The sequence below is a fragment of the Oryzias melastigma genome, linkage group LG1 (assembly GCF_002922805.2).
Source record: "Oryzias melastigma strain HK-1 linkage group LG1, ASM292280v2, whole genome shotgun sequence".
NCBI classification, from domain to species: domain Eukaryota; kingdom Metazoa; phylum Chordata; class Actinopteri; order Beloniformes; family Adrianichthyidae; genus Oryzias; species Oryzias melastigma.
Genome location: NC_050512.1, coordinates 26,078,153 through 26,099,567, shown reverse-complemented (window position 1 = coordinate 26,099,567; position 21,415 = coordinate 26,078,153). Strand labels below are relative to the sequence as shown.

Here is a 21,415-nt window from a genome sequence, read left to right as displayed (position 1 = left end):
GAAAAAACTCTGCGAAACCGCAAGAGGTGAACTGCTGTGGAACACTGCTATAATGTTAAATCACCTCATCAAATGGGAATTCATTACCTTATTGAAAATCTCATCATTTCTGTGCAGGATTTCATGGCTGCCCCCGCCAAATTAACCTCGTTCATGTTTTATTATTTCTTGTGGGAGAACATTTCGTGCCCCCGATGTCATAAATACCTGAACTATGATAAACCAATCAGGTCACGGGAGAGATGCGTCTGCTCTCAGAAGGGTTGGTGCCTCACCCTCACTAAATGGGAAGTAAACAAAACCATAATGTGTCTGTAGTGCCAGAGGAGTTTCGCTGCAATATTTAAGATTCCCGAGAAGTGTGCGTTTTTGTTTGTGAGAGACAGCAGGACTTTAAAACAGTCCCAAAGGACACTTCCACTAGATATCAAGGGGACATTTTGTTTTTCACCATTTCTGAACTAAGCTCAATATAAAGCTTGATTTGGCACGGTGATGCTTTTAAAGCCAGAGTTTTTCAACACTAAAAGCAAAAAGTTTTTTGTTTATCTTTTATCATTTATCGTGGGAGTTTTGTTCTAAAAATAACCTGCTATAGGTGAAATCTGCAAAAGCAGGCATATAAATATTTTAAGGCTGTAAAACCCCTCACTACACACTTTTTCTCACAGATATTGACATTGTCACACTTTTCTCTCTTGTTTAAACTCTTAAAGTTCAAACCTTCATAGAAAATTCTGTCCAGTTTGATAGAATGAAAACAAAGATTTATCATGATGAAAAATTTGAGTTGATTTAGCCAGATGAACACATTTTTGGCAGGAGAGGACACGACACGGAGGAGATTGATTGATAATGTCTACAGCCAATCGTGTGGTACAAAATTACAAAAAAAAAGCATAAGCATACAAAATACACTGAAAAACATTTGCGAAACAATAACTGCGTAATAGTAAGGGACCACTAAATATGCATTGTCAGCAGTGATCTGCATGCAAAAAGCTTGTTTTGAAGAGCTGCATTTTTTTACTATCCTAGACAAGGATGTCATTTGTGTTTATTTGCAATTTCACCAACCTGTGTTGTATACAAGAGAAATGACTGTAACTGATTTTGACAGAACAGAAAATGGTTTTAATGTTTAATCTAGATGCATAACCTGTTGTTTTGCACATAAGTGAGGACGCAGTGCACTTATGTTTTTTTTTTTTTTTCTTTTTTTGTGTGTGTGTCTGTGTGTGTGATTTTATTATTGAGGGTGTTAAAAGCATCCACGTCTGGATTTTTAATTATTAAGGGAAAACTTTCACAGCATCACACTTAGTTTTTTTTTTTTTTTTTTATTTATTTATTTTTAATCCACCAGAGATTAACACACTTCAGGATTTACTGGGGCAAAGAAAGAGTAAACAAACATGTCTGGATGGGAAATAAAATGAACATTCTAAAACTGTTAATTACAAATGACACAACAGATATAAAATAGCTGGCAGGGTATAAGCCAGTCAAAAGACTAATTTGAATATTACACTCACAAGAAAATAAAGAAAGGATCTTAAAAAAGTCGTTCCAACTCACCAACTAAAAATCACAAAGCTGAAAAAATCTAAACTTTTTGTACATCAATATGTAAAGCAGGTTTATTGGTGTGACACATTTATAAAATATTTTAAAATACTTAAGAAGACTGAAATACATTCAGTCTTCCTTCTCCAAAAACAAACAAACAAACAATAATAATAATAATAATAATAATGTGATTGTTTGTGGAATTATCTGCATTGTTTCTTATTTATTTATTTTTTATTTGTTTTTTGTTGTTCTTGTTCGAAAAAAAACGAACAAAATAATTACAAATATAACAATGAAATAACAATTAAAACTGTAAAATAAAACATTAATGATGCAAATTCAATTAAATATGATCAAAAAGGAGAGTCTTGAAAAAAAATACTTTGAGATGTAATAATTTGAGCTAAAATAAACAGTTTTCAGCCTGGACTTGAACACTGTAATAGCACATTCCTGTCTAACATCAGGGAGGCCGTAATGATAGTGTAAAGGTGTATAGAATAAAAATGACCCTTAAAGGAGTAGGATGTAGCCCCTTAAATGTTTCAGTTAGGCTCCACTTCTCTGCCCACTCAGCCACCTCTTACTGTTATTTATGCATAAATCAGCCTGAAGCAGGTCCCACTGCGTTTCAGGAATTGTTTTCGTTCTCGCCTCTGTCTGCACGTGACCTAAGTTATCACGTCCCCAGTGTAAACATGTTTTATTCAATCAAGCTCGGCGCGCGGCGGTAATGCAGACTAGCTGAACAGAGTTACCGGCCCTGTCAGAGGTAGATGAAGCAGACAGCCCAACAGGGCGGCCCCCGCTGAATAATCCGCGCCCAATAAGACTCAATGTGCTGCTGGTGACGGGTGTTTCCTCGGAGTCGAAATACAGATGATGGGCCAATTCCCATGATTATGATTGAGCCCCGCAGGAGAGGAAGAACAATATGCAAAAGACTTTATTGGAAAACCATGCCCTTGATTAAAGAGATAATTAAAACCAAATTGGTTGATTTTTCACATTAGATGCTCTTTTTCCCTAATAAATATTGAAATATCACCGGTTTGCAAGAAATCAGAACTTGTTATCCCTTTACTGAAAATAAAAACATGTAAAGTGTCAGTCTGACTGTTTTTATTTTCTGTTTAGGGCTCAGTAATGAACTTCACTTAACTTTTTTTTTGTCCTAGAATCTATAAAAACATAAGTAAAAGATAGATTCATCTGTTTTCTTTGCGTTTTTGTGTACTTCACCTGTTCTACCTAGACTGTAGATATTTCATAACATATTAGGTTGTATTTTCTAAAATTCTCCAAATGGGTTAAATGAAAAAAATAGACCATCTTGATTTGAGAGCAAGAGGGTGATATTCTTATTTATTCTGAGGGCCATAGTCACAACTGCCCATAACCCTTGTCATCATAGATATGTTGACATTGGGAGTAGGGTCATCTGGACCCCACAAGACAGTGCGCTTAACTTTTTTTTCAATGATTTTTGATTTTCACTGGTGTCTGTGGCAGACATGAAATCCTGTCCACCTTCATCCACATTTGTTATGGGAGGGAAAACATGTCAATGTAGGGGTTGGGTCATCTGGACCCCATAAGATAGCACCAGGTAACCCTTGTGCTATGTTTACATTAAAAGTAGAGTCATCTGGACCCCACAAGACAGCGTGCTGAACTTTTTTTTGTGTAAGTTGTAAAGTCAATGAGACGCAGGCTTTTAGTATGGATTTTTTTATTTTTACAATCCTCTCCAAATCATTCACCTTGCGCAATGGGCCAGTATGGCAAGCCTTTTTATCATTTAATTGATATCAGGCAGTTTTAGCCTAGTAATGTCAAAAGTTCAACTAGATAATTAGTGACACCCAAAAATATTTAACTAGCTGCCCCAGTTTTCAACATTACATGTTTACTTGTGAAGTGACATTTGACCAACCAGTAGTCATCTCCATTGAACAAGTAAACCAGTTGTATGCTGATAGCCTTAAATGCTTTATAGTAAAAAAAAAAAAAAAAAAGAAATTACTAGCACAGCTAGTTCTGTCCAAGTGATAAGTGCGAGCTCCTTGCATGTTGCCTGACTGTTAGCATTTAGGAAATTTGACAATCAAAGCATAGTTGTGTAAGCATCCAATGAGTGTTATATGAGTACGAGCACTTACCCATCACCTAGCATTCATGTACGGTCAGTAAAAATGTTAGTACTCGGATCTCATTAACTATGATATGGCATAAAGGCACCGTATGACAGCATCATTCATACACTTTAAAGGGGCCATAGCATTGCACTTTTGAGTGCATTATACTGTTCATTCCTCACTGTAAACAACCCCAAAGTAGTATTTTGATCCGTTCATGGATTTTTGAGAAATCCTCTAAAAACCTGCGCTCTCAACAGCAGCTCGTCCCATACCCATGAAAACGAGCAGCTCCTCACGTGCTGATGTCACAACGTGAGACAGCCCCTTTTGCAGCTCCCATATGAGATCATTTATATGGATATAGTATACTGTGAAAGACTAAAGAAAATCTTGGTATGGCCCCTTTCAGTGTGTGATACTTACATAATCCTTACAAATTCTTCATGACACATGTGCATCTCGTTTTCAAAACATTGAAAAAACATTAAATCAAACACATAGCCAAAATAAAGTCCTTTGGCCAAAGGGAGAAAGGCTATTGTAAATGACAAGAGTAAAGGCCTATGCTGACTTCATGGTGAAATTATGTTGTCTACTTGATCCTAAATCAAGACACCATATATCTGAATGTAGTTCCAGTAAAATCTCCTTCTTCCTCAGGAATTGCATGTGATCAGCACAGATGATAACCGCGTGGTCGCCGCCGTGCAAGAGTGGAACCAGAACGAAACCTACAACCTCTACGTGTCTGACACATCAGGCGTCTACTACACGCTCGCCCTGGAGAACGTGGTCAGCAGTATGGGTCTGGAGGGAAATGTGATGGTGGATCTTTATGAGGTAAAAGAAAAAGGATGACAAGACGTTGGAGCACCAGACGCTGAAGTTTAGAAGTGAATGCTGCATTTTAGCCAATACATTTTTGTTTGGGGTGTTAGAGGCACCTGGGGTGCAAGTTTAATGTAAGCTGATCAATATTTTAAAGCCAGGCAACACAGAAGATCAAATGTACCTGCTTTCATTGTGAGACTTCTGTAAGTCCATGGAGCAATTGTGAGTAGGATCCAAATCGCTGTGAAAGGGAAATAGATTTATATCTAGAGATATAATTTTAGAGGAAATGTGTCTTATGATCATTTTTAAACGCACACAAAAATCAAATGTCATCTAAAACTATAGATATGTTGGCGAAGATGCAGCTCATGTCTTGCAAATCCATAGCCCTGATTGAGGTCGTCACCCGAGACGTAGGATATGCTAAATCTCTCCTCCAAGCGGGATTGAAGTATCTGTCAATTACTAAAGTGGAGTTTCATTGCCTGATGCAATTGTCACTGACTCAATTGAGTATCCCTGTGCCACCCTGCAGGCCTCAGCGAGGAGTCAGATTCATTTAAGACACTCATTGATTACTCACAAGTCTCCAGACAGTCAATCATTTTCCACTCAGTGGCTGTGGCTGTTTGGTTTTGTTGGGAATACAGAATAGGTCTGCGAGCTGCCCCGAGGTGTGAGATGTGGTTTGCACTGGACTGCATTTATTCTTTGCAAAGCGAATAGAGAGCAGTTTACTTTTCAGCAAAACCTTGGTTGGAGTGAACTCTTTTTTTTTTTGCATAATTTCCTAGGTAGCAGGAATAAAAGGGATGTTCCTGGCCAACAAAAAGATGGATAACCAGGTGAAGACGCACATCACTTACAACAGAGGCCGAGATTGGAGGTTACTGCAGGCGCCGAGCAGAGACCTGCGGGGCAACAGCATCCACTGTGTGCTGGTGAGTTCCCTGTGTGTGCGCGCCTCCATCAAAGAAAAGCTTGACAGCAGCTGACTGATCCCAGCCGCAATGAGAGGCCCGCCTCAGAAAGAGCACTGGCCGTCAAAGCTGAGCGCTTCAGGACTGCTGAGCTGAAAGGTCAGCCGTCCCGACTCAGCCCGATGAGTTGACCTCCCATTTAAGAAACTCAGAGGGAAGGAGGTGTCAGGCGGCAACCAGACGCTTCCGTTTCATCTGTCTTTCTTCCCGAGATCCTCTGAAAGTTTGGTCTTTTCACTGCTCACTCAATGGCAAAGTTCACACATTTCAAGCGGACCATCAAAATGTTATCCTAACGTGACTGTATGTCCACAAATATTCATCTTTTTTTTTGATAAACCAATTATGGATTCTGTAGCCTCCCTCGGATTCCTCTCATATTATGCAGTCATTTGTCAGGAAATGTCAGAGTTTTAATAAACCTCCAAACAGCTCGTCACAACATGGCCGGCACTGCTGGCATTTTGCTGGGTCGTAATGAGAATTGTGTTGGTAAAGGTTAACCCGATCAAAATTAATGGTGAGGCCAGCCAATGGGGGATGGTGTTTGTGATAAAACTCCTGACTCGGGAGGGTTGTAGATCCGAATCGATGCAACAGCCGCTTTGTTCAGCAGCTCGCCCTTTGAAAGTTCTGATAAATGAGTTCCTGATTTCTTCCTCTGCAGCCGTACTGTTCGTTACATCTCCATCTGCATGTGTCCACCAATCCCTACACATCTGGAAACATTGCCAGCAGGGACTCTACACCAGGGATCATTGTGGCATCAGGTGGGTGTGACCGAATTTGTTTGCATTAAGATGTTTGTCTTATGTTTTTGTGAATTAGTGGAATATTCTCCTCTATTGTAAAATTAGGGATGTTATTTACCAATTACCTGGTGCCCCACTTGTCATGTTACACATCAGCCTCAGCACCAAGCGTTCAAGTGACCACTTCCAATGAAAAGTCCATGTAAATGCTCATATGAGCGTTTCAGGCTTCGTTCAAAACTCTCATGTTCTCCCATAGCAATGCAAGAATTAAGTCTGATTTTGGGTTTTATATACACGTCACATGGCTATTGAGAATGCTTGTTGAAAGTTGTTGAACAATTGTTGAAAGTTAAACTAGTTGAACTTTGACTGTTAAGGGACTCTGATTTGGGAGTGACGAATATGTAGTGTCTTTTTTAATTGCCAACCGTTTGAAAATCGATTATGAAGCAGAGATGAATAATTATAGTGTGTGCCTAGCTAAAATTTAGGCCAAGACAGTCATAATCGGAATAGAGCTGTGAAGGAAAAAGCCTCGAGCATAATACACCAGATTTGCACCTCTTTAGCATTTTGCACCAAGCCTCTTCCAACTGTGAGTAAATACGCTGATATTGGGTGGCAACAGTCCAGTGTGAATCTCATAAGCTAAAAGCACATTCAAGAACATTAAAGTTCAACATTGAACGTTAAGTTCCCGGTGGTAAAGTAGCATTAGATTGGCTTCTCTTTGCTTTCTTGATTTGATGGTTTAGGAGGACACTCAGAGCCAGAGATCTACCTTTGGAGTTCAAAAAGAATTAGTGATGAAGTGAGGAAAGATTAATCTAAATTGAGCTTATTGGTGAATGAATGGTTAATACCAGTGAGGTTCACGGCTGGTGAGGCACTGATGTCATCAGTCCGATTTACAAACATACAAAACCCTACAGAGTAGTCTAATCACCATTTCATTGGCAACAATTAAAGTGTGTTGTTTAAAATTTCCTTTTAACATTTTCATCTGTTTACCAACTGTATCATAGAAAAAAAAATCACCAAATATAGTTATTTTTTATTTAGTTTTACTTAGAAATGAAGTCCATCCTTCTGAAGAAACGCATATAGTTGAAGTCTTCCTTTTCTTTCTTCAGTTTTAAAAGTCTCTGTCTCAATGAAGATCACTGCCAGTACGGTCTCTCCACAGATTCCTGAGTTTAGATGCATAATTCTCCATTTAGAGAATGCTGCTGAACAATATGGAAGAGTAATTGGATGGCTGCACTTGACTTGCTACCACTAGCTTTATTATTCTTTAGCTGCGATGTCACATTCTCTTGGCTCACCAGCACCCTCTGCCTCAAGGCAGGCGTACTGCGGTGGGGAGGTAGGTGAGGCAGGTGTACTGCAGTATTTATAAAGCTCATTGTTTGTGGAACAAAAAGCCTAAATGAGTCACAAACTGGCACCAATGTAATCAGACAGTTGGTGAGAAATAGAAAAACGAAGTAATTCAAAATAAAATGTCCTTTATGATAATAGAAAGACCAGACAGTACAACTAATGGATTGACAAAATTATATTTTCTCTTTGTGAAAAAAACAAAAACAAAAAACAAAGCTGGTGCTGCCAAAAAAAGGAACTCAGTTTCTTATTTATTCCCTGAAACAGAATAAAGTTGTTGGCTCCATTAAGTGTGTGTGGCACAGGGTAGCCATGTGCTGCTACTGCCTCACCTGCCAAAGTAACATTGAAATCCACACAGAAAAGAGTTATCATAGAATAGACATGTCTAAAAATAATCTGTAATTTTCATTGTTTAATAATGAAAAAGTATATTCATCTTATTTAATTTTTAAGCTATATTTTGCAGGTGAAGCAGAGGCTCACTTGCCTCCCCACAGGTCACTGGTTAAAACATAAGTGTTAAGTAAGGGGCAGGAATCAAAGTAGGGAGAGTACAAATTAGGTTAGATGTATTTGACAAAGGGATAAGAGTCTAAATTAAGGTCAGCTCAACAGGTAACCACGAGGTCACTTCAAAATTATTCCCTATTCCATCCAATAGAAATGGTCCTTTCTTCCACTTCATCATTCAGCATACGACCAGATGTTTTATTAAGGGTAAAACAGCAATCCTCATCACAACACCACATAACATAAGGATTTAGCCCTCAGTATAACAAGTCCCTGAGAACAAAGCAACGATTCTCATTAACTTGAAGAGAAGAGAGTAGTGGATGAGCATGACATCAATGGCCCTTGGGGTGGATTCACACTTCACTGATATTTACTGCCGCTTGAAGCAGCACTGTCAATAACTCATCAGCCCAGGTGTTTGATGAAGGCTGATCAACATGGGGAGCGTGAGCGTCTGGACTTTTCAGAAACTCTGAATTAAGCAGCTTCTGGTGATGTGGGAACTATCGACTGCTGGGGTTTGATCTCAGCCATGCCAGGTACAAAAACCATAGAAAAAAAACAAACCCACACACACGTTCATCATTATCAAAACTTCACTGATAGGATCTGAAGCAAAGGCGACTAAGGAGAACAACATTACCGGCTGCAGGCAACCCTTGTCATTAAATTGCAGTCTGTTCATTTTAAATGTTCATTAAAATTTAATATGTGGCTGTTGGGCATAAAAAATCCTTTCAACGCAGTTACTGATTGTTTGCAGCACAAAAAAGAAAAGGAAAAGGCTTTGCATCATGTAACTCCTAACTTGTGACGGCTGTTTTCCACGGCTTTCCTTTCATCGTCCTCAGATGTCAACAAGCGTTCATGCTTTCAGCGCTTGGGTTTGAGTGGAGTTGTTTCTCCTGGAGGGTTTTACACTCGAGGACGACCTGAAAAACTGCCACCTGGCACCAATTACAGGCTGAATTCAGGCAATTACAGGTGTTTGCACTGCATCAGGAGAGCTTGTCTTAATTAGTCAGAGCTGCTGAAAGACGAATGCAGTAATCTGGATTTATTGGTTAATTTACGAGTATGGGCAAATGTCACATTGCACAGTGGATCTGTTGGATCACTGTAATTACAGCTCTGTAATTGCTGCTGCAGGCTGGAGCCTCCTGCTGCAGCTCCCCTGCTGTTCTTAATTCCCTCTAAAAGTTTGGACGCATTTGACCCAAAACCCATTTCATTTTCTGCGTCTGCATCTTTTCCTCCTGAACCCTCGCTCTTGTTTGTCCTCTCCGTTTATGTAACCTTCCACTTTGCTTGCAGGCTCCATTGGCTCAGAGCTGACCACTACCAACGTCAGCGTGTTCATCACCTCCGATGCAGGAAACACATGGAGACAGGTGAGCGCTCTCTTCATCGCTGCAATGTCAGGCTGCCGCAGATGAGCTGAATTTGCATTTCTTTGCAATTCTAATTGGTTTGCTGAAGATAGGTCGAAGTATGAACTACATCAACATCTTTTAAAGTCCCCCATGACTATTTTTTTATAAAAAAAAACAAAAAAAAACTTTCCCAGTAATGTTTTAATTATGATTATGAAGTTTTTAACCAAAATCCCACAACCTAAATATCTTAAAAAGCCATTTTCCCTGTTGATCTAAAGCCTCTGTTCCAAAATCTCCACTGAGGGGGCGTGGCTTTTGGAGCTAAGCAGCTCCGCCCCTGATCCCGCTTGTCCGATTATGCTAGCTGTGTGTCTCGCTAGCGTAAATCTTTACCGCTGCTAAATAAAAATGTCAAGCCATGTCGGTAATGTCCAGCCGTATGGTTCTGATCCAGATGTCAGCTCGGACGAGGAAGTGAAGATCTTCATGGACAGAACTTCCTCTAAAATCCTGACTCTTTCTCCTTCCAGTTCACCAAAGACTCTTTCAGCTAATTTTCCAATGTTTATTGACGTTACTATGACCAATACATTCAATCCATTGGTTTATCAGAGCAGAGTTCTTGTGAAAATAATGAAAGCCAACATCAAAATGCTCTTTCATTGATTTACAATCCTTTACAACTGCGGTCAAATGAGCCGCCGTTCACATTTCCGTGGTCACATCAAGAAGCTCCGTGGAGTCTCACTGAAATTTTCCAGCGTTCTCAGTCCTGTTACCATAAGTATTGTATGAAACTGACAATTGAAATGTGAACGGCGTCTTATTTGACCGTAGTTAGTGTCATCTTCTCTTATCCGGCACCTGAGCTAGGCACGCTAGCCGGGCCAGATGAGGCGTTTAGTGCATGTAGAGCTGTTGTGACGTAAAGAAGGCTCATTAATTCAAACAAAGTCTGTCTCTGACAGTTTGATTAACAGTGATTTAAAAAGAGAAATACTCAGAAATGCAAAAACATTTTTTCTCTTTCATAAGAAAAATGCCACACATACATGTTAAAAACCATGATTTTCATTTTTGAACGTAAAGGTTGTTTTTAAAGACTTGTATAGGCAGAATTCAAACTTGACTCTGTGGAAAACATTTCCCTTGACATTGCCTGAATGACATTTGAGTGCTGGTGTCACAGGAGGCACTTTCACGTTAGCTGTCTTTCTTTCAGCTGTCAAATGACCAGAAATTCTGCATTTTCTCAATGCTGTCTCCACACAGTAGATGGAAAGGTGAAAAATAAAAAAATATAAAATAAAAAAACGCTCCTTTCCAACTGCAACAAAGAGTACTTTTTCAGTTGAACATGATCGAATCACATATCTTAGCTGGTATTTATGTGCTGCAGTGACTTCATTCACAAATAATAAATAAAGGTGGATAAAAAGACAATTTTTCCAGTTTTAAAACCTCATAAACCTTACAAGAACCCAGAAACAGGCATCTGTATTACAAAACAATCAACCAATCAAACCTTTATTTATAAGACCCTCTTCTAGCAACTGCTTGACCAGAGTGCTTTTCAAAAAAAAACATTAAAACAAGTACAAATCAAGTCAAGAGACAAAAAAAGTACAAAATTGGCACTTTAAACAAATGAGTTTTGATTTTAAAAAATAAGAAAGTAAGTTTGTGTTCGGGAGTTATTTTTTTCCACAGCTTAAGATTGCAAAAGAGCAATCAGGTCGGTGTTTACATCACTGAGCTGCTGATCAGAAGACCTGAAAGCTCCCCTCGGTCAGTGGAAGTTTATGCATCAATTAATAAAAATGATCATGAATTATTTAAATCATTTAAATAGACTGGAAGTTTACTAGTAAAGTGAGGTTCTTTTATAAGTTGAATGCAGTTGGGACGACACTATTTTTTACCAAGTGTGCCTCAAGTATCAAAGTGACAACTTGTGAACTCTTTTTAAGGTCATTCTGACTTATGAATAGTTCACTTTAGCCAAAAAAAAAATGAAGTGGAAAAACTGTTGTAATTTGTCAAATTGAATTTGATTATGTTCTACTTTTAAATGAATTACCACTAGTGCACGGTGTGAAGTAAAGTGTTCTTGTTCTGGAGCAGCGTTGGTTGTGGAGATTTAACCCAGAGTAAAAGTTCTTGTTGTTCTTGATGGTTCTTGCTCAATGTGGATTTGATTTATTCTGCATAAATTAAGCTATGTTAAAAAATAAAAAAATAAATAAATGAAAAAGCTTAAACTCAATGAGACCAGAGACCAGTGTGAGTTCATTTTTTAGGAGGCTGTTGCTGGGCGATACTACCTCATATGTTGACGTTTTCTCCAACATAAATCATATGTCAAAACAAACCTGCACTCTATAATATAATCCTGTTAACCCTGATTTGATTTAAAACCAGGTCTTTCTGTTGGAGGGTGTTTTGTTTATTTTTTTGAGCATTACTTGGCTTCTTATGGCAGAAACACAACATGCGACTTCTCAAAGAAAATGAATTAATTCTGTTGGGTTTAACCGTTCAACAATCCAGTAATTGACTGGTTTAAAAAACTTTTTTTTCCATCCCAAAGCAGTTTGTAAAAGTCTGAGAAATGAGAACATTTGTCCAAAATGGAGGATAGTGTCCGAGGACTGTTCCTTTTGAATATATTTGGAGCAGAGCTGCCTAGTCCTCGTCCTTGGAAAGTTTTCCTGACATTTCTTTCCTTTCTTCCTCTGGTTTAATCAGGTTTAAATTCTGACTCAAAGCAGAGAAAATCTTTAAAAAATTGGCAAGACGGTAACTCTAGAAGCAGGACTTGGCACCCTACTCTAACCTTTTTATACTAAACAATAGTAAAGTCAATCCTGTTACAACAATTGCATAACCTAATAACATTGATTTTCTAATCTTGTGTGTGCCATATCCATGGTAATGCAAGCAAATGTTATTTTATATATATATTGATTTGATTTATTGCCCTTTTGCCATAAAAAAAATGTTTTACCTTTTTTTCAAAATTGATCTGGAAAATATATAAGTTCATTGATTTAACAAGTTAACATTCTAGCAAACATTAACAATGTATTGACTCTTGCACAAGTTTCTTTTTGAACCTTTAGTATAGACAAAAACCAGGGTCAGCTTACCAAAAATGACATAGCTGATGAAAAACAAAGTACCACAGTTCTGCATTCACTGGAGTACCATATGAACTAAATCAAACAAATAGCTTTCTGGTATGAATAAAACATCTCAATAATATGTTCAAAAGTACGTTGGACATGCCAGTTTCCGATGGCCACCAAAGTTCCTTCAGAAAAATCTCTTCTAAAGCATCCTTAGACATAATTATTGTTCTAAACCAAACTGGGTCTAATCTGTTAGCATGATCCGTTTCAGTAATTTAACACCTTACAGTTTTTACTCATAGGGTTTGGGGATCAAGTCATTAGGTGGGCGTGGATGTGGAATTCTTGTTCCTATAGATGCTGGTAAAACTGCAATGGTGTCCAAATAAAAAAAATAATGTATACCAAATCATTTGCTCCCATCAGAAACCATGTTTTTGACAGGTATTTTGTAATTATCTGGTGCTCTGGGTGAACCAGAAAACCTCTTATCACTCCGATGATGACGAGACTGAGCATCAATAAAACACAATCTCACTTCTTTGCTTTTTACCCATTTGTCAGTGAAACTGTCTTCATTGATGACTCACTACTTGAAGAGATGGACCATAGCAACAAACCATGTAACAACTATTTCCTCAGTGAGCCGGTTTCCCTTCTAACATTACAGTTTCTGAATTCAGATGAACAGAAACAAGTCATTTACTTGTTGAGACCAGGCAGAAAAACAGGTCAGATTCCAGGCAGACAGGTCAGAAAACAGGTCAGGAAGGATCAGCTGAGAGCTGGAAGGTCACTCTGAACCACAGGCGACAATCTGGCTCCAGTTTTGGGGAAGAGAGTTGATTATAAAGCAGAAGGAGAAATGAATGACACTGATGACCTGCAGCTGCAGAGCCGGGATGAGGCAGACTGAAAGACAGGCATGCAGGATGCTGATGGAGCATAATATACTCATGCTTCGCTATTTGACAGACAGACTTTGTCCAGCTTTGATGCATCATGTTAGCTCTGTTTATAATGTCATGTTAATAAAGACGGGGTTGGTGTCGCTCACATTTAAGCCAACCTGACTGCTGCACAGAGCCTGGATTTCAAAGCTCATTTAAAAACACTGGAAGAAAATTCATTAGAATCTTTTGAATTGTCTCCCAAATATGTTGTGTAATTTTACATTAAAAGTCTTTTACTGGAAGTCTCAGATTTTCATTTTTTACTTCCACTCAAAATTTGGAATCACACAATGTCAATTATCAAACAAAAGTCTGATGATTTTTTGGGAGAATATTACAGAGCCCCTAAAGGGACATCCAAGTAATAAAAAAAATAAAAAAGTTTTTTTTTTTTATTTAATTAAAAAGAAATTCACAAGAAAAAAAAATCTGGTTACTAACTGGTGTGCATCTATGGAGCCCCTAAAGAGACATCAAAGTAATAAAAAATAAAAATAAAAAATGATAAAGATTTTTTTTTCTAAAAGTTGAACTAAAAAGAAATTTACAAAGAAAAAAAAAATCTGGTTACTAAGTGGTGTGCATCTATAGAGCCCCTAAAGAGACATCAAAGTAAAAAAATGTTTCTATAGACTGAAGTAAAAAAATCCTGGTTACTAACTGGTGCACATCTATGGTCCCTTAAAGGAATAATAAATTGAAGAATAAAAAAAAGATTTGGTGCACACCAGATACCGACTAAAAAAAGTTTATTTTTTTTAAATTGAAATTATTTTTTTGTATTTTCTAAAAATGTAAGTTAAAAAAAGGGTTAATAACTAATAAGCATCAGATTAGAATCAGATTTTTTTTTACTTCAATGTCCTTTAGGGACTCCGTACAATACTCATATTGTAAATATTTTTAACATACTTTTAGCTAAATTTAGAGTTTGTCTGTTTTTTTCCATTGGCAATTTGGTGGAGTTAAAAACCCAGTGATGTACAAGCATTAGTAATCTATAATATCAGTTTACAGCAAGTGCAGCTCGGTGAAGTATTCCAAAAACCCTCATGAATCCTGTTTGCAGTTTGTCAACACACTCTTAGATGAGTGAGAGACCTCCCTGATGGAATTAATTTAATTTAAATCTAACTGGGTAACCCAAGTGAGACAGGGTATTGTTTTTATGAACTGGGTTTCAGTCTTATCAGTCTGATTTTAATAATTAGTTGTTGAGATGTTTCAAGTAACTCTAGTGAAAAAAGGTAAGCATTTTCTCGAAAATTTCTTCTTAAATGTTAATCCTCCCATTGTCCCTCTGAGAAATTCAACACTAGTCCATTTGACATACTAAATCTCAACTTTTTGGGAAAACTATTAAAAGTGACTTAAAACAAAGCTGTCTTTTATGACATGTTTTCAGCCCACAGTTTGACATTTGAAAGCTAAAGACGATACAGATAAATCTTAAAATTTGCTCATATCAGTGTTCATTGTAATATATATTAGCCCCTTTAAAGCGACTTTAAAGCTTTTAGTTCTTGATGGTAATTGCTTAATGAGTTCTATAAAAGTTTACCTACAAAAAAAGTTTGTTTGAACCCAACCCCAACCCTCCATGCTCAAAATTCGATTTAGTTTAAAGTGCCTGTTTACATCCAACATTTTGTTTGGGAGGTTAAGGAAGAATTAAAAAAGAAATCAGAGCAGAAAAATACCCATCAGTAGATAAATATCCATCGTAAACCATCAGTTTGTGGGATGGACTATAAAAACAGCTCTTTTACATTGTGAAAAAAATAAAATAAAAATCTTTCATTTTGATGATAAAAGGAGTGTTGACAATGAATGTCCAGCAGTTTTACAAAAGTTTGCAGTCACCTGAATAGCCAAATTGTGGCTTATAGTTTATTGGTAGACAAGCTGTCTAGTTCAAATCCCAGTTTTGACAATCATTTTTGTTTGTTACCAAGAAACATAACACTTTATTATTCTCAATTAAAAGTTGCTTGTCAAAAGAGCTGCTAACCTTAAATTTAAATGTCACTTATTAAAGTTTCAAACTTGGATTGTGATTGGCTGATTGAGTTCTGAGTTTCTTTAACTCAACAAGTTGTCCCTCATTTGGTCCCTGAACCTCATTAGCTTTCATTCATGGGCAATATAATAGAAAAAAATAACCTTTTGAATGTTTACTTTTGTAATCATATATCATTTACAACAATTAAATCCTTCATAAAGTAACAAAACATGAAAAGCATCACCAATTATTTTATGATTTTATAATCAAACTAGAACTCCAAAAGTATGTAATTGAATGTTTTCAAATAGTCAGGATTATAAGAAAAGATTTTGAATGTTTCAAGTACTGCTCGAAATGTTTTATCTTGCTTAATAGATCCTTTCTTTTAAATGTGTTGGTCTTCAAACCCCGTCTTTTTAACCCTGAGAAAGCAGAAAAAATACATTTTTACTTGAAGAGCAATCTCATGGCTAAATCTCCACATTGCAAGAAGGTGTTTTGTTTTTTTATGGAGAGACCATATAGATATCGCTAAATTGCATTAAATGTTATGTTGGATCAAATTGTTGCAGTAATAGTAGAAGTTCCTGTTTTCCTCCTGCAACTTGAAAACCCTTTTCCTGTTTCCTCACAGATCTTTGATGAGGAATACGCCGTGCTTTATTTGGACCAGGGTGGAGCATTGGTTGCAATAAGACACACTCCGCTTCCCATTCGACACCTGTGGTGAGTCATTATGACAGAGATGCCATTTGTCCCAGCACGTCTAATTCCCGGAAGGAAGACTCCAGTCTGAAATTAATCAAACTTAAGCTAATGAGCTTTTCTACAAACTTAAAGATGCTGTGAGTTCTTTGTGTTTTCCTCCTTACTCAGCCCTGCAGGAGTGTAAAGTAAAGTTGTTGTGAGGCTGGTACAACGCATTAGTAAGGGTTTCTGCGTGTTTTTTCAGGTTGAGCTTTGATGAAGGACGCCAGTGGAACAAGTACAGCTTCACCAACACGCCTCTGTTTGTGGACGGCGTGCTGGGGGAGCCTGGAGAGGAGACGCTCATCATGACGTGAGTAACAAACTCATCCATCGCACCGGAAAATCAAAGGAGCTACAAACTGGCTGAACCATGTTTTTTCCCATAACCAGCATCTTCTTGCATATGTGTCCTCACTCGCACCATTCAGCATTCTTCGCCGCCTGTTTTCTCTTTCATGAATAAAAAAGGTTTCTCTCAAGGTCTAGCTCACATCAAAACTGGCTGTCTCCAGATTATGATCAGAGGAGATCAATGGCTTGGCAGCCAGCGACAGCATGACTGTCCATTTGAAGAGCAAAAAAGGGAAATGATCAAAAAAAAAAAAAAAAACAAGCGAGAAACTCTGGTTTCAAAAGTTTTAACTGCATAAGAAATTGGGCAATGGGATGATTCAGTGTGCCCTCAGAAAGCAAAGTTATGAAGATTCTTTTCACATTTATTCTTAGAATAGCCCAGAGCAAGAGTGTATTCATATGAGACAGCGGCACGGCCGTATTGCAGCACAGTCAGGCCTCAGGAGCGTTTCACCAAAGGCTTTCCGCAGCCGTCGAATCAATGTTTCATGACACCTGTCTTAAATGACGGAGTGACAGCGGCTTGTTTGGTTCGCTCTGCCAGAAAGTGATAGGACACAGCTGGAGAGACAGGGAGGGAGGGAGGAGTACATGCACTGAGCAGTCTGACAGGAACTGAATCTACTGCTGCAATCTGGATTAACATAGAAAGCCAAAGAACCTAAAGAAGAAAGAATCATGTTTTATTCAAAGCATAAAACAGGACAATGCACAAAAAATCTGTTTGTCCCTCATTCAAACAATCTTGGAATTATAAGGATATATTATGGGTCTGATGAACGAGTTTAATAGACTTCACTGATCAAACTTACTGATGAACGAGTTTAATAGACTTACTGATTAAACTCTAGTGTGGCCAGTTTCAATGTTAAAGGGTAACCAACTTGTTTGGACTGTTGACCTCTATAAATGAAGTTTTAAAGGGGCTATCTGTTGGTCATTGACACATTTTTGACAAATTGAAATAAACTTGAAAATATAGTCAAAAACCATCAGTGTGGTGCCCCCTACAGGTTGAATTGAGGTATTTTATTTGAATTTTAAGATAGACAAGCCATTTAAGTCCTACGTCACTTCAGAAATCCCACGTCATGATCTGCAGCTCCAGTAATAATAGCGGTCTTGCTCCCCAGCCCCACCCCTCTGACTGGATTTTCACATTTCGGCTGTGGGTGGAGTCAGACCTTAACTTCCCTGTTTGGTTTCCCTTTAAGTCAATGTACAGACGTGATCAGAGGTCCTGTGGTACCATTTTGACTGATGATTTGGTGGTGGCAAAACAACACCACGTGAGTTCAAATACCTGAACTTCAGGAAATCTGCTTTGGCCTGTGATGTGTTGATGATGTAATCAGTGGGTGGAGTCCAAAGCCAACATGAAGGAAAATCTATATGATGTTTTTCTTATTTTTAAGGAGACAATAAAATATTTTTGTTCCCCTCCTTGGACTACAGCACCTTATGAAACGGGGTCACAGAGAGATGGAAGTACCGCTGAAAGCAGCTGGCATTCACAGACAGCTCCTGCAGTATAATAAACCTGATCACTCAACATCCTCCATGTTTTCCATGCATTGAGATATACAGTTAATGCTTCTATGTAGATAAAAGGGTGAAAACTTTGAACAGTAGCTCCTCCCACAGTGTTAGATTTCTGAACACATTTTTGAACAAGCGTGAAATTGACCTCAACAGAGGCAGAAGACAAATTCTCCACGTGTCTAAATGGAGGCAGAGGACGTAAATTTGAGTATCACGATCGATGTGAACAGAATAAGACACAATACAAGAATAATCTGCAAACTGGAAGATGCTGTGAATATTTTTCTAGCAATATTTTTTCCAGATTTTAGTCTAGCTGTGAATTGGTGTGATCTTTGATGTGACCTTAGTGATCTTTATGTCCAAAAGGAAAAAAAAATGAGAAAGTGGATGCTAATCAGCCTTTTGGTACTGAATAAACCTTAAGTGGAGAAAAAAATAACAATAATAAAATGGTTTAATACTTTTAAGGCATATCAAAGACCTTATCAATCTCTTTAGCCAATTTTTGGAGCTCAACTGAAGGAAATTGAGCATTTTTTAAGAGCATCATCTTCCTATAAGTGTAGAGTTTGTCTCTTTAATGAAAAACTTAGGTTTGTATTCTTTATTTTATAAATCAGTCCTTACCAGAAATACAATTAATAGAAGAGCTACTGCAACAGGATTCTGCTAAGGTTTTACTGTGACAATGGAGATTTTTTTTTGTGGGAAATGGGGGGGCAGCCAAAAGACAAAACACGCAGATACAGCATTAGCATATAAGACCATAATGCATCACTTTCTTATTGGTTTGTGCTCATTTGTACAGTAAGTGCCTGTCATGGTCAGTTGCCTTCATTCCTAATTGACAAATTGTGATTAATATGTTTTGCTGTGATTGATGAAGAGGCGACTGCAGAGAAAACACGCACTTTGCTCTCTTCGAATGGAATATTTGTTTTAGATAAATGGGGGAAAAAAGTCCTTTTTGTTTTGATTAACTTTCAGAGTGAAAAGTTTGTCGTAAACATTGGACCGAAATATTCTAGTTTGAAATCATTGGTTTGTTCTTTGGCAACAACTGACGTACAGACACCCACCCTGGACACGCCAATGTTGAAGTCTAAACAGGATTGGGCCTGATTAGTCTCTGGATGGTGGATCTCTTGGGGCTGCCAGGTGCTGTAGGCCACTCTGACCACATGAGGACTGTTTCCATGTCCTGTGAGAAAAGAAAAAGAGAAAATAATTCGTAGAAAAATTGAAACAAATCCACTTGTGTGGGTGATTTAATCCATGAAAGAAGTAGCTGAAAGGAAAAATAAAACATTGATATTTCTTTCTATATAAAATAAATGTGTGGCAGACCTCAAGAGAAAATGCTTATTAATTTTGTGACTCATTGTCCAGGATCTTTGGTCACTTCAGTCATCGGTCTGAGTGGCAGCTGGTGAAAATAGACTTCAGATCCATCTTCAACAGAAGATGCACGGAGGCCGATTACCAGACGTGGCACCTGCACAACCAGGTATGTCTCCTTCAAAATAAAGCTTGAAACATTTAAAGTTTCTTACAAGGTTCCACTGATATGATTCATTCTGTATAGATAACACTGTAACCTGACATAAAGCCTTTTGCTGACAGACTGATGACATACATGTTTCTGGTATAGGTGGATTTACCCATCAAATTTCAACAATTCACAACTTTATGTTTCAATAATGTTATTTAATATCAATTTCAATACATTTTTTTAGTTAATGAAATTTGTTTTTTATAACAGGTGATTAAAACTGAAACTTTTATTGATAAAAAGTTTAGTCTTTACATTTAAAGCCCATAAAAAAGCTGTTTTTTCACTAAAAAAGGACAACTTGCTTTGATGGATTCAATTAATTAATAATCACATAAGAAAATATTAAATTCAAGTACAATCAACCAGTTGATTTTTGAAAAAAGGTTTGTATCTAAACACTTATGATGCCTGGAGGTATTTTGCATGGGAAATCTTCACATCAATGTTATGTAATGTGGACCACATCATGAAGTTTGTTGTGTTGTTAACCTTGTGGCTCACACTGAGCTGTTTAGTGTACGCTGACATGGAGGAGGAGGTGTTGTTTTGTCCTAGTATAGATTCGGAGACTTGTGCCCCAGCACGTCGAAGCATCGACATCAGATCGATACCAAGTCAGAGGTCACCAAATTAGCCTTGAGCCAACCTCTTCACATTGGTCATGGTGCGTTTCACTTAACCGTGCTTGGGCTTGGAATGGTCAAACAGAGCAAACTTTGAGGGTCAAACACTCCTGGGTATGGCGCAGATTGTCTAGTTGGAGTGTGCACTTTGTGTTTTTGAGGTCTTGAGGCTCTGTGTCTTGAGGGCCACTGTGTTGCATTTTTTTTCTAACTAGTCCTGCCTTTACATCTACTGACAGGCAGAACAACAGACCAAAGTAATCAGTTGTATGTGTAGTTGACTGAAAAAAAGCAGGACTAATATTTCAAGGCCAAGAGTTGTCCATCCCTGGTCTACCCTAAGGACATCCATGTAGACTCAAAAAAAGAAAACTTATCTGCTGTCTACAACCAGTCTCCATAATATAAAGGACTTGTTCTCCGCATTTGACCCATCCCCTGGGGGAGTGGTGAGCTGCAGACACAGCCGCGCTCAGGAACCATTTGGTGGTTTAACCCCCCAGTCCAACCCCTTAATGCTGAGTGTCAAGCAGGGAGGCATTAGCTCCCATTTCTGGAGTAATTGGTATGACTTGGCCTGTATTTGAACTCACAACCTTCCAGTCTCAGGGCAGACACCATACCACAAGGCCACTGAGCGTCCGGCAAAAGTTCGAAGCCAACAAAGCTGATACAGAGCACCGCAGAGACCGGACCGGACTGGATGCAGTAGTGCCTCTCGCACTTCTCAAGTTACGTAACGACTCGGGTGTCCAGACCAGAGTCATACCAGATATATTAGGCAAACACTACTGCAATCTGTTTGTTAGATCCATGATTTATAACTCAACCATCAAGAAAGTTGCCAGAAAGACTTCTATCAAAAGTGAAAAAAAAAAACAGTTTTCTCTAATTGGATCTCAATTTTTAGAAAATCTTAATCTTAAGGCCATCACAGAGCAA

General features: G+C 38.0%; 1 protein-coding gene across 1 annotated transcript in view; it reads left to right on the top strand.

Annotated features, from left to right (window-relative positions):
* Positions 1 to 21,415, top strand: part of LOC112157220 (VPS10 domain-containing receptor SorCS1) — a gene marked incomplete in the record, with an annotated part of 185,039 nt that overhangs the window by 130,481 nt on the left and 33,143 nt on the right. Inside the window, 7 exon segments of the mRNA XM_024289836.2 lie at positions 4,374 to 4,553; positions 5,342 to 5,488; positions 6,195 to 6,297; positions 9,496 to 9,572; positions 16,281 to 16,372; positions 16,599 to 16,706; positions 19,685 to 19,802. Coding sequence (XP_024145604.1) covers positions 4,374 to 4,553; positions 5,342 to 5,488; positions 6,195 to 6,297; positions 9,496 to 9,572; positions 16,281 to 16,372; positions 16,599 to 16,706; positions 19,685 to 19,802 — 825 coding nt within the window.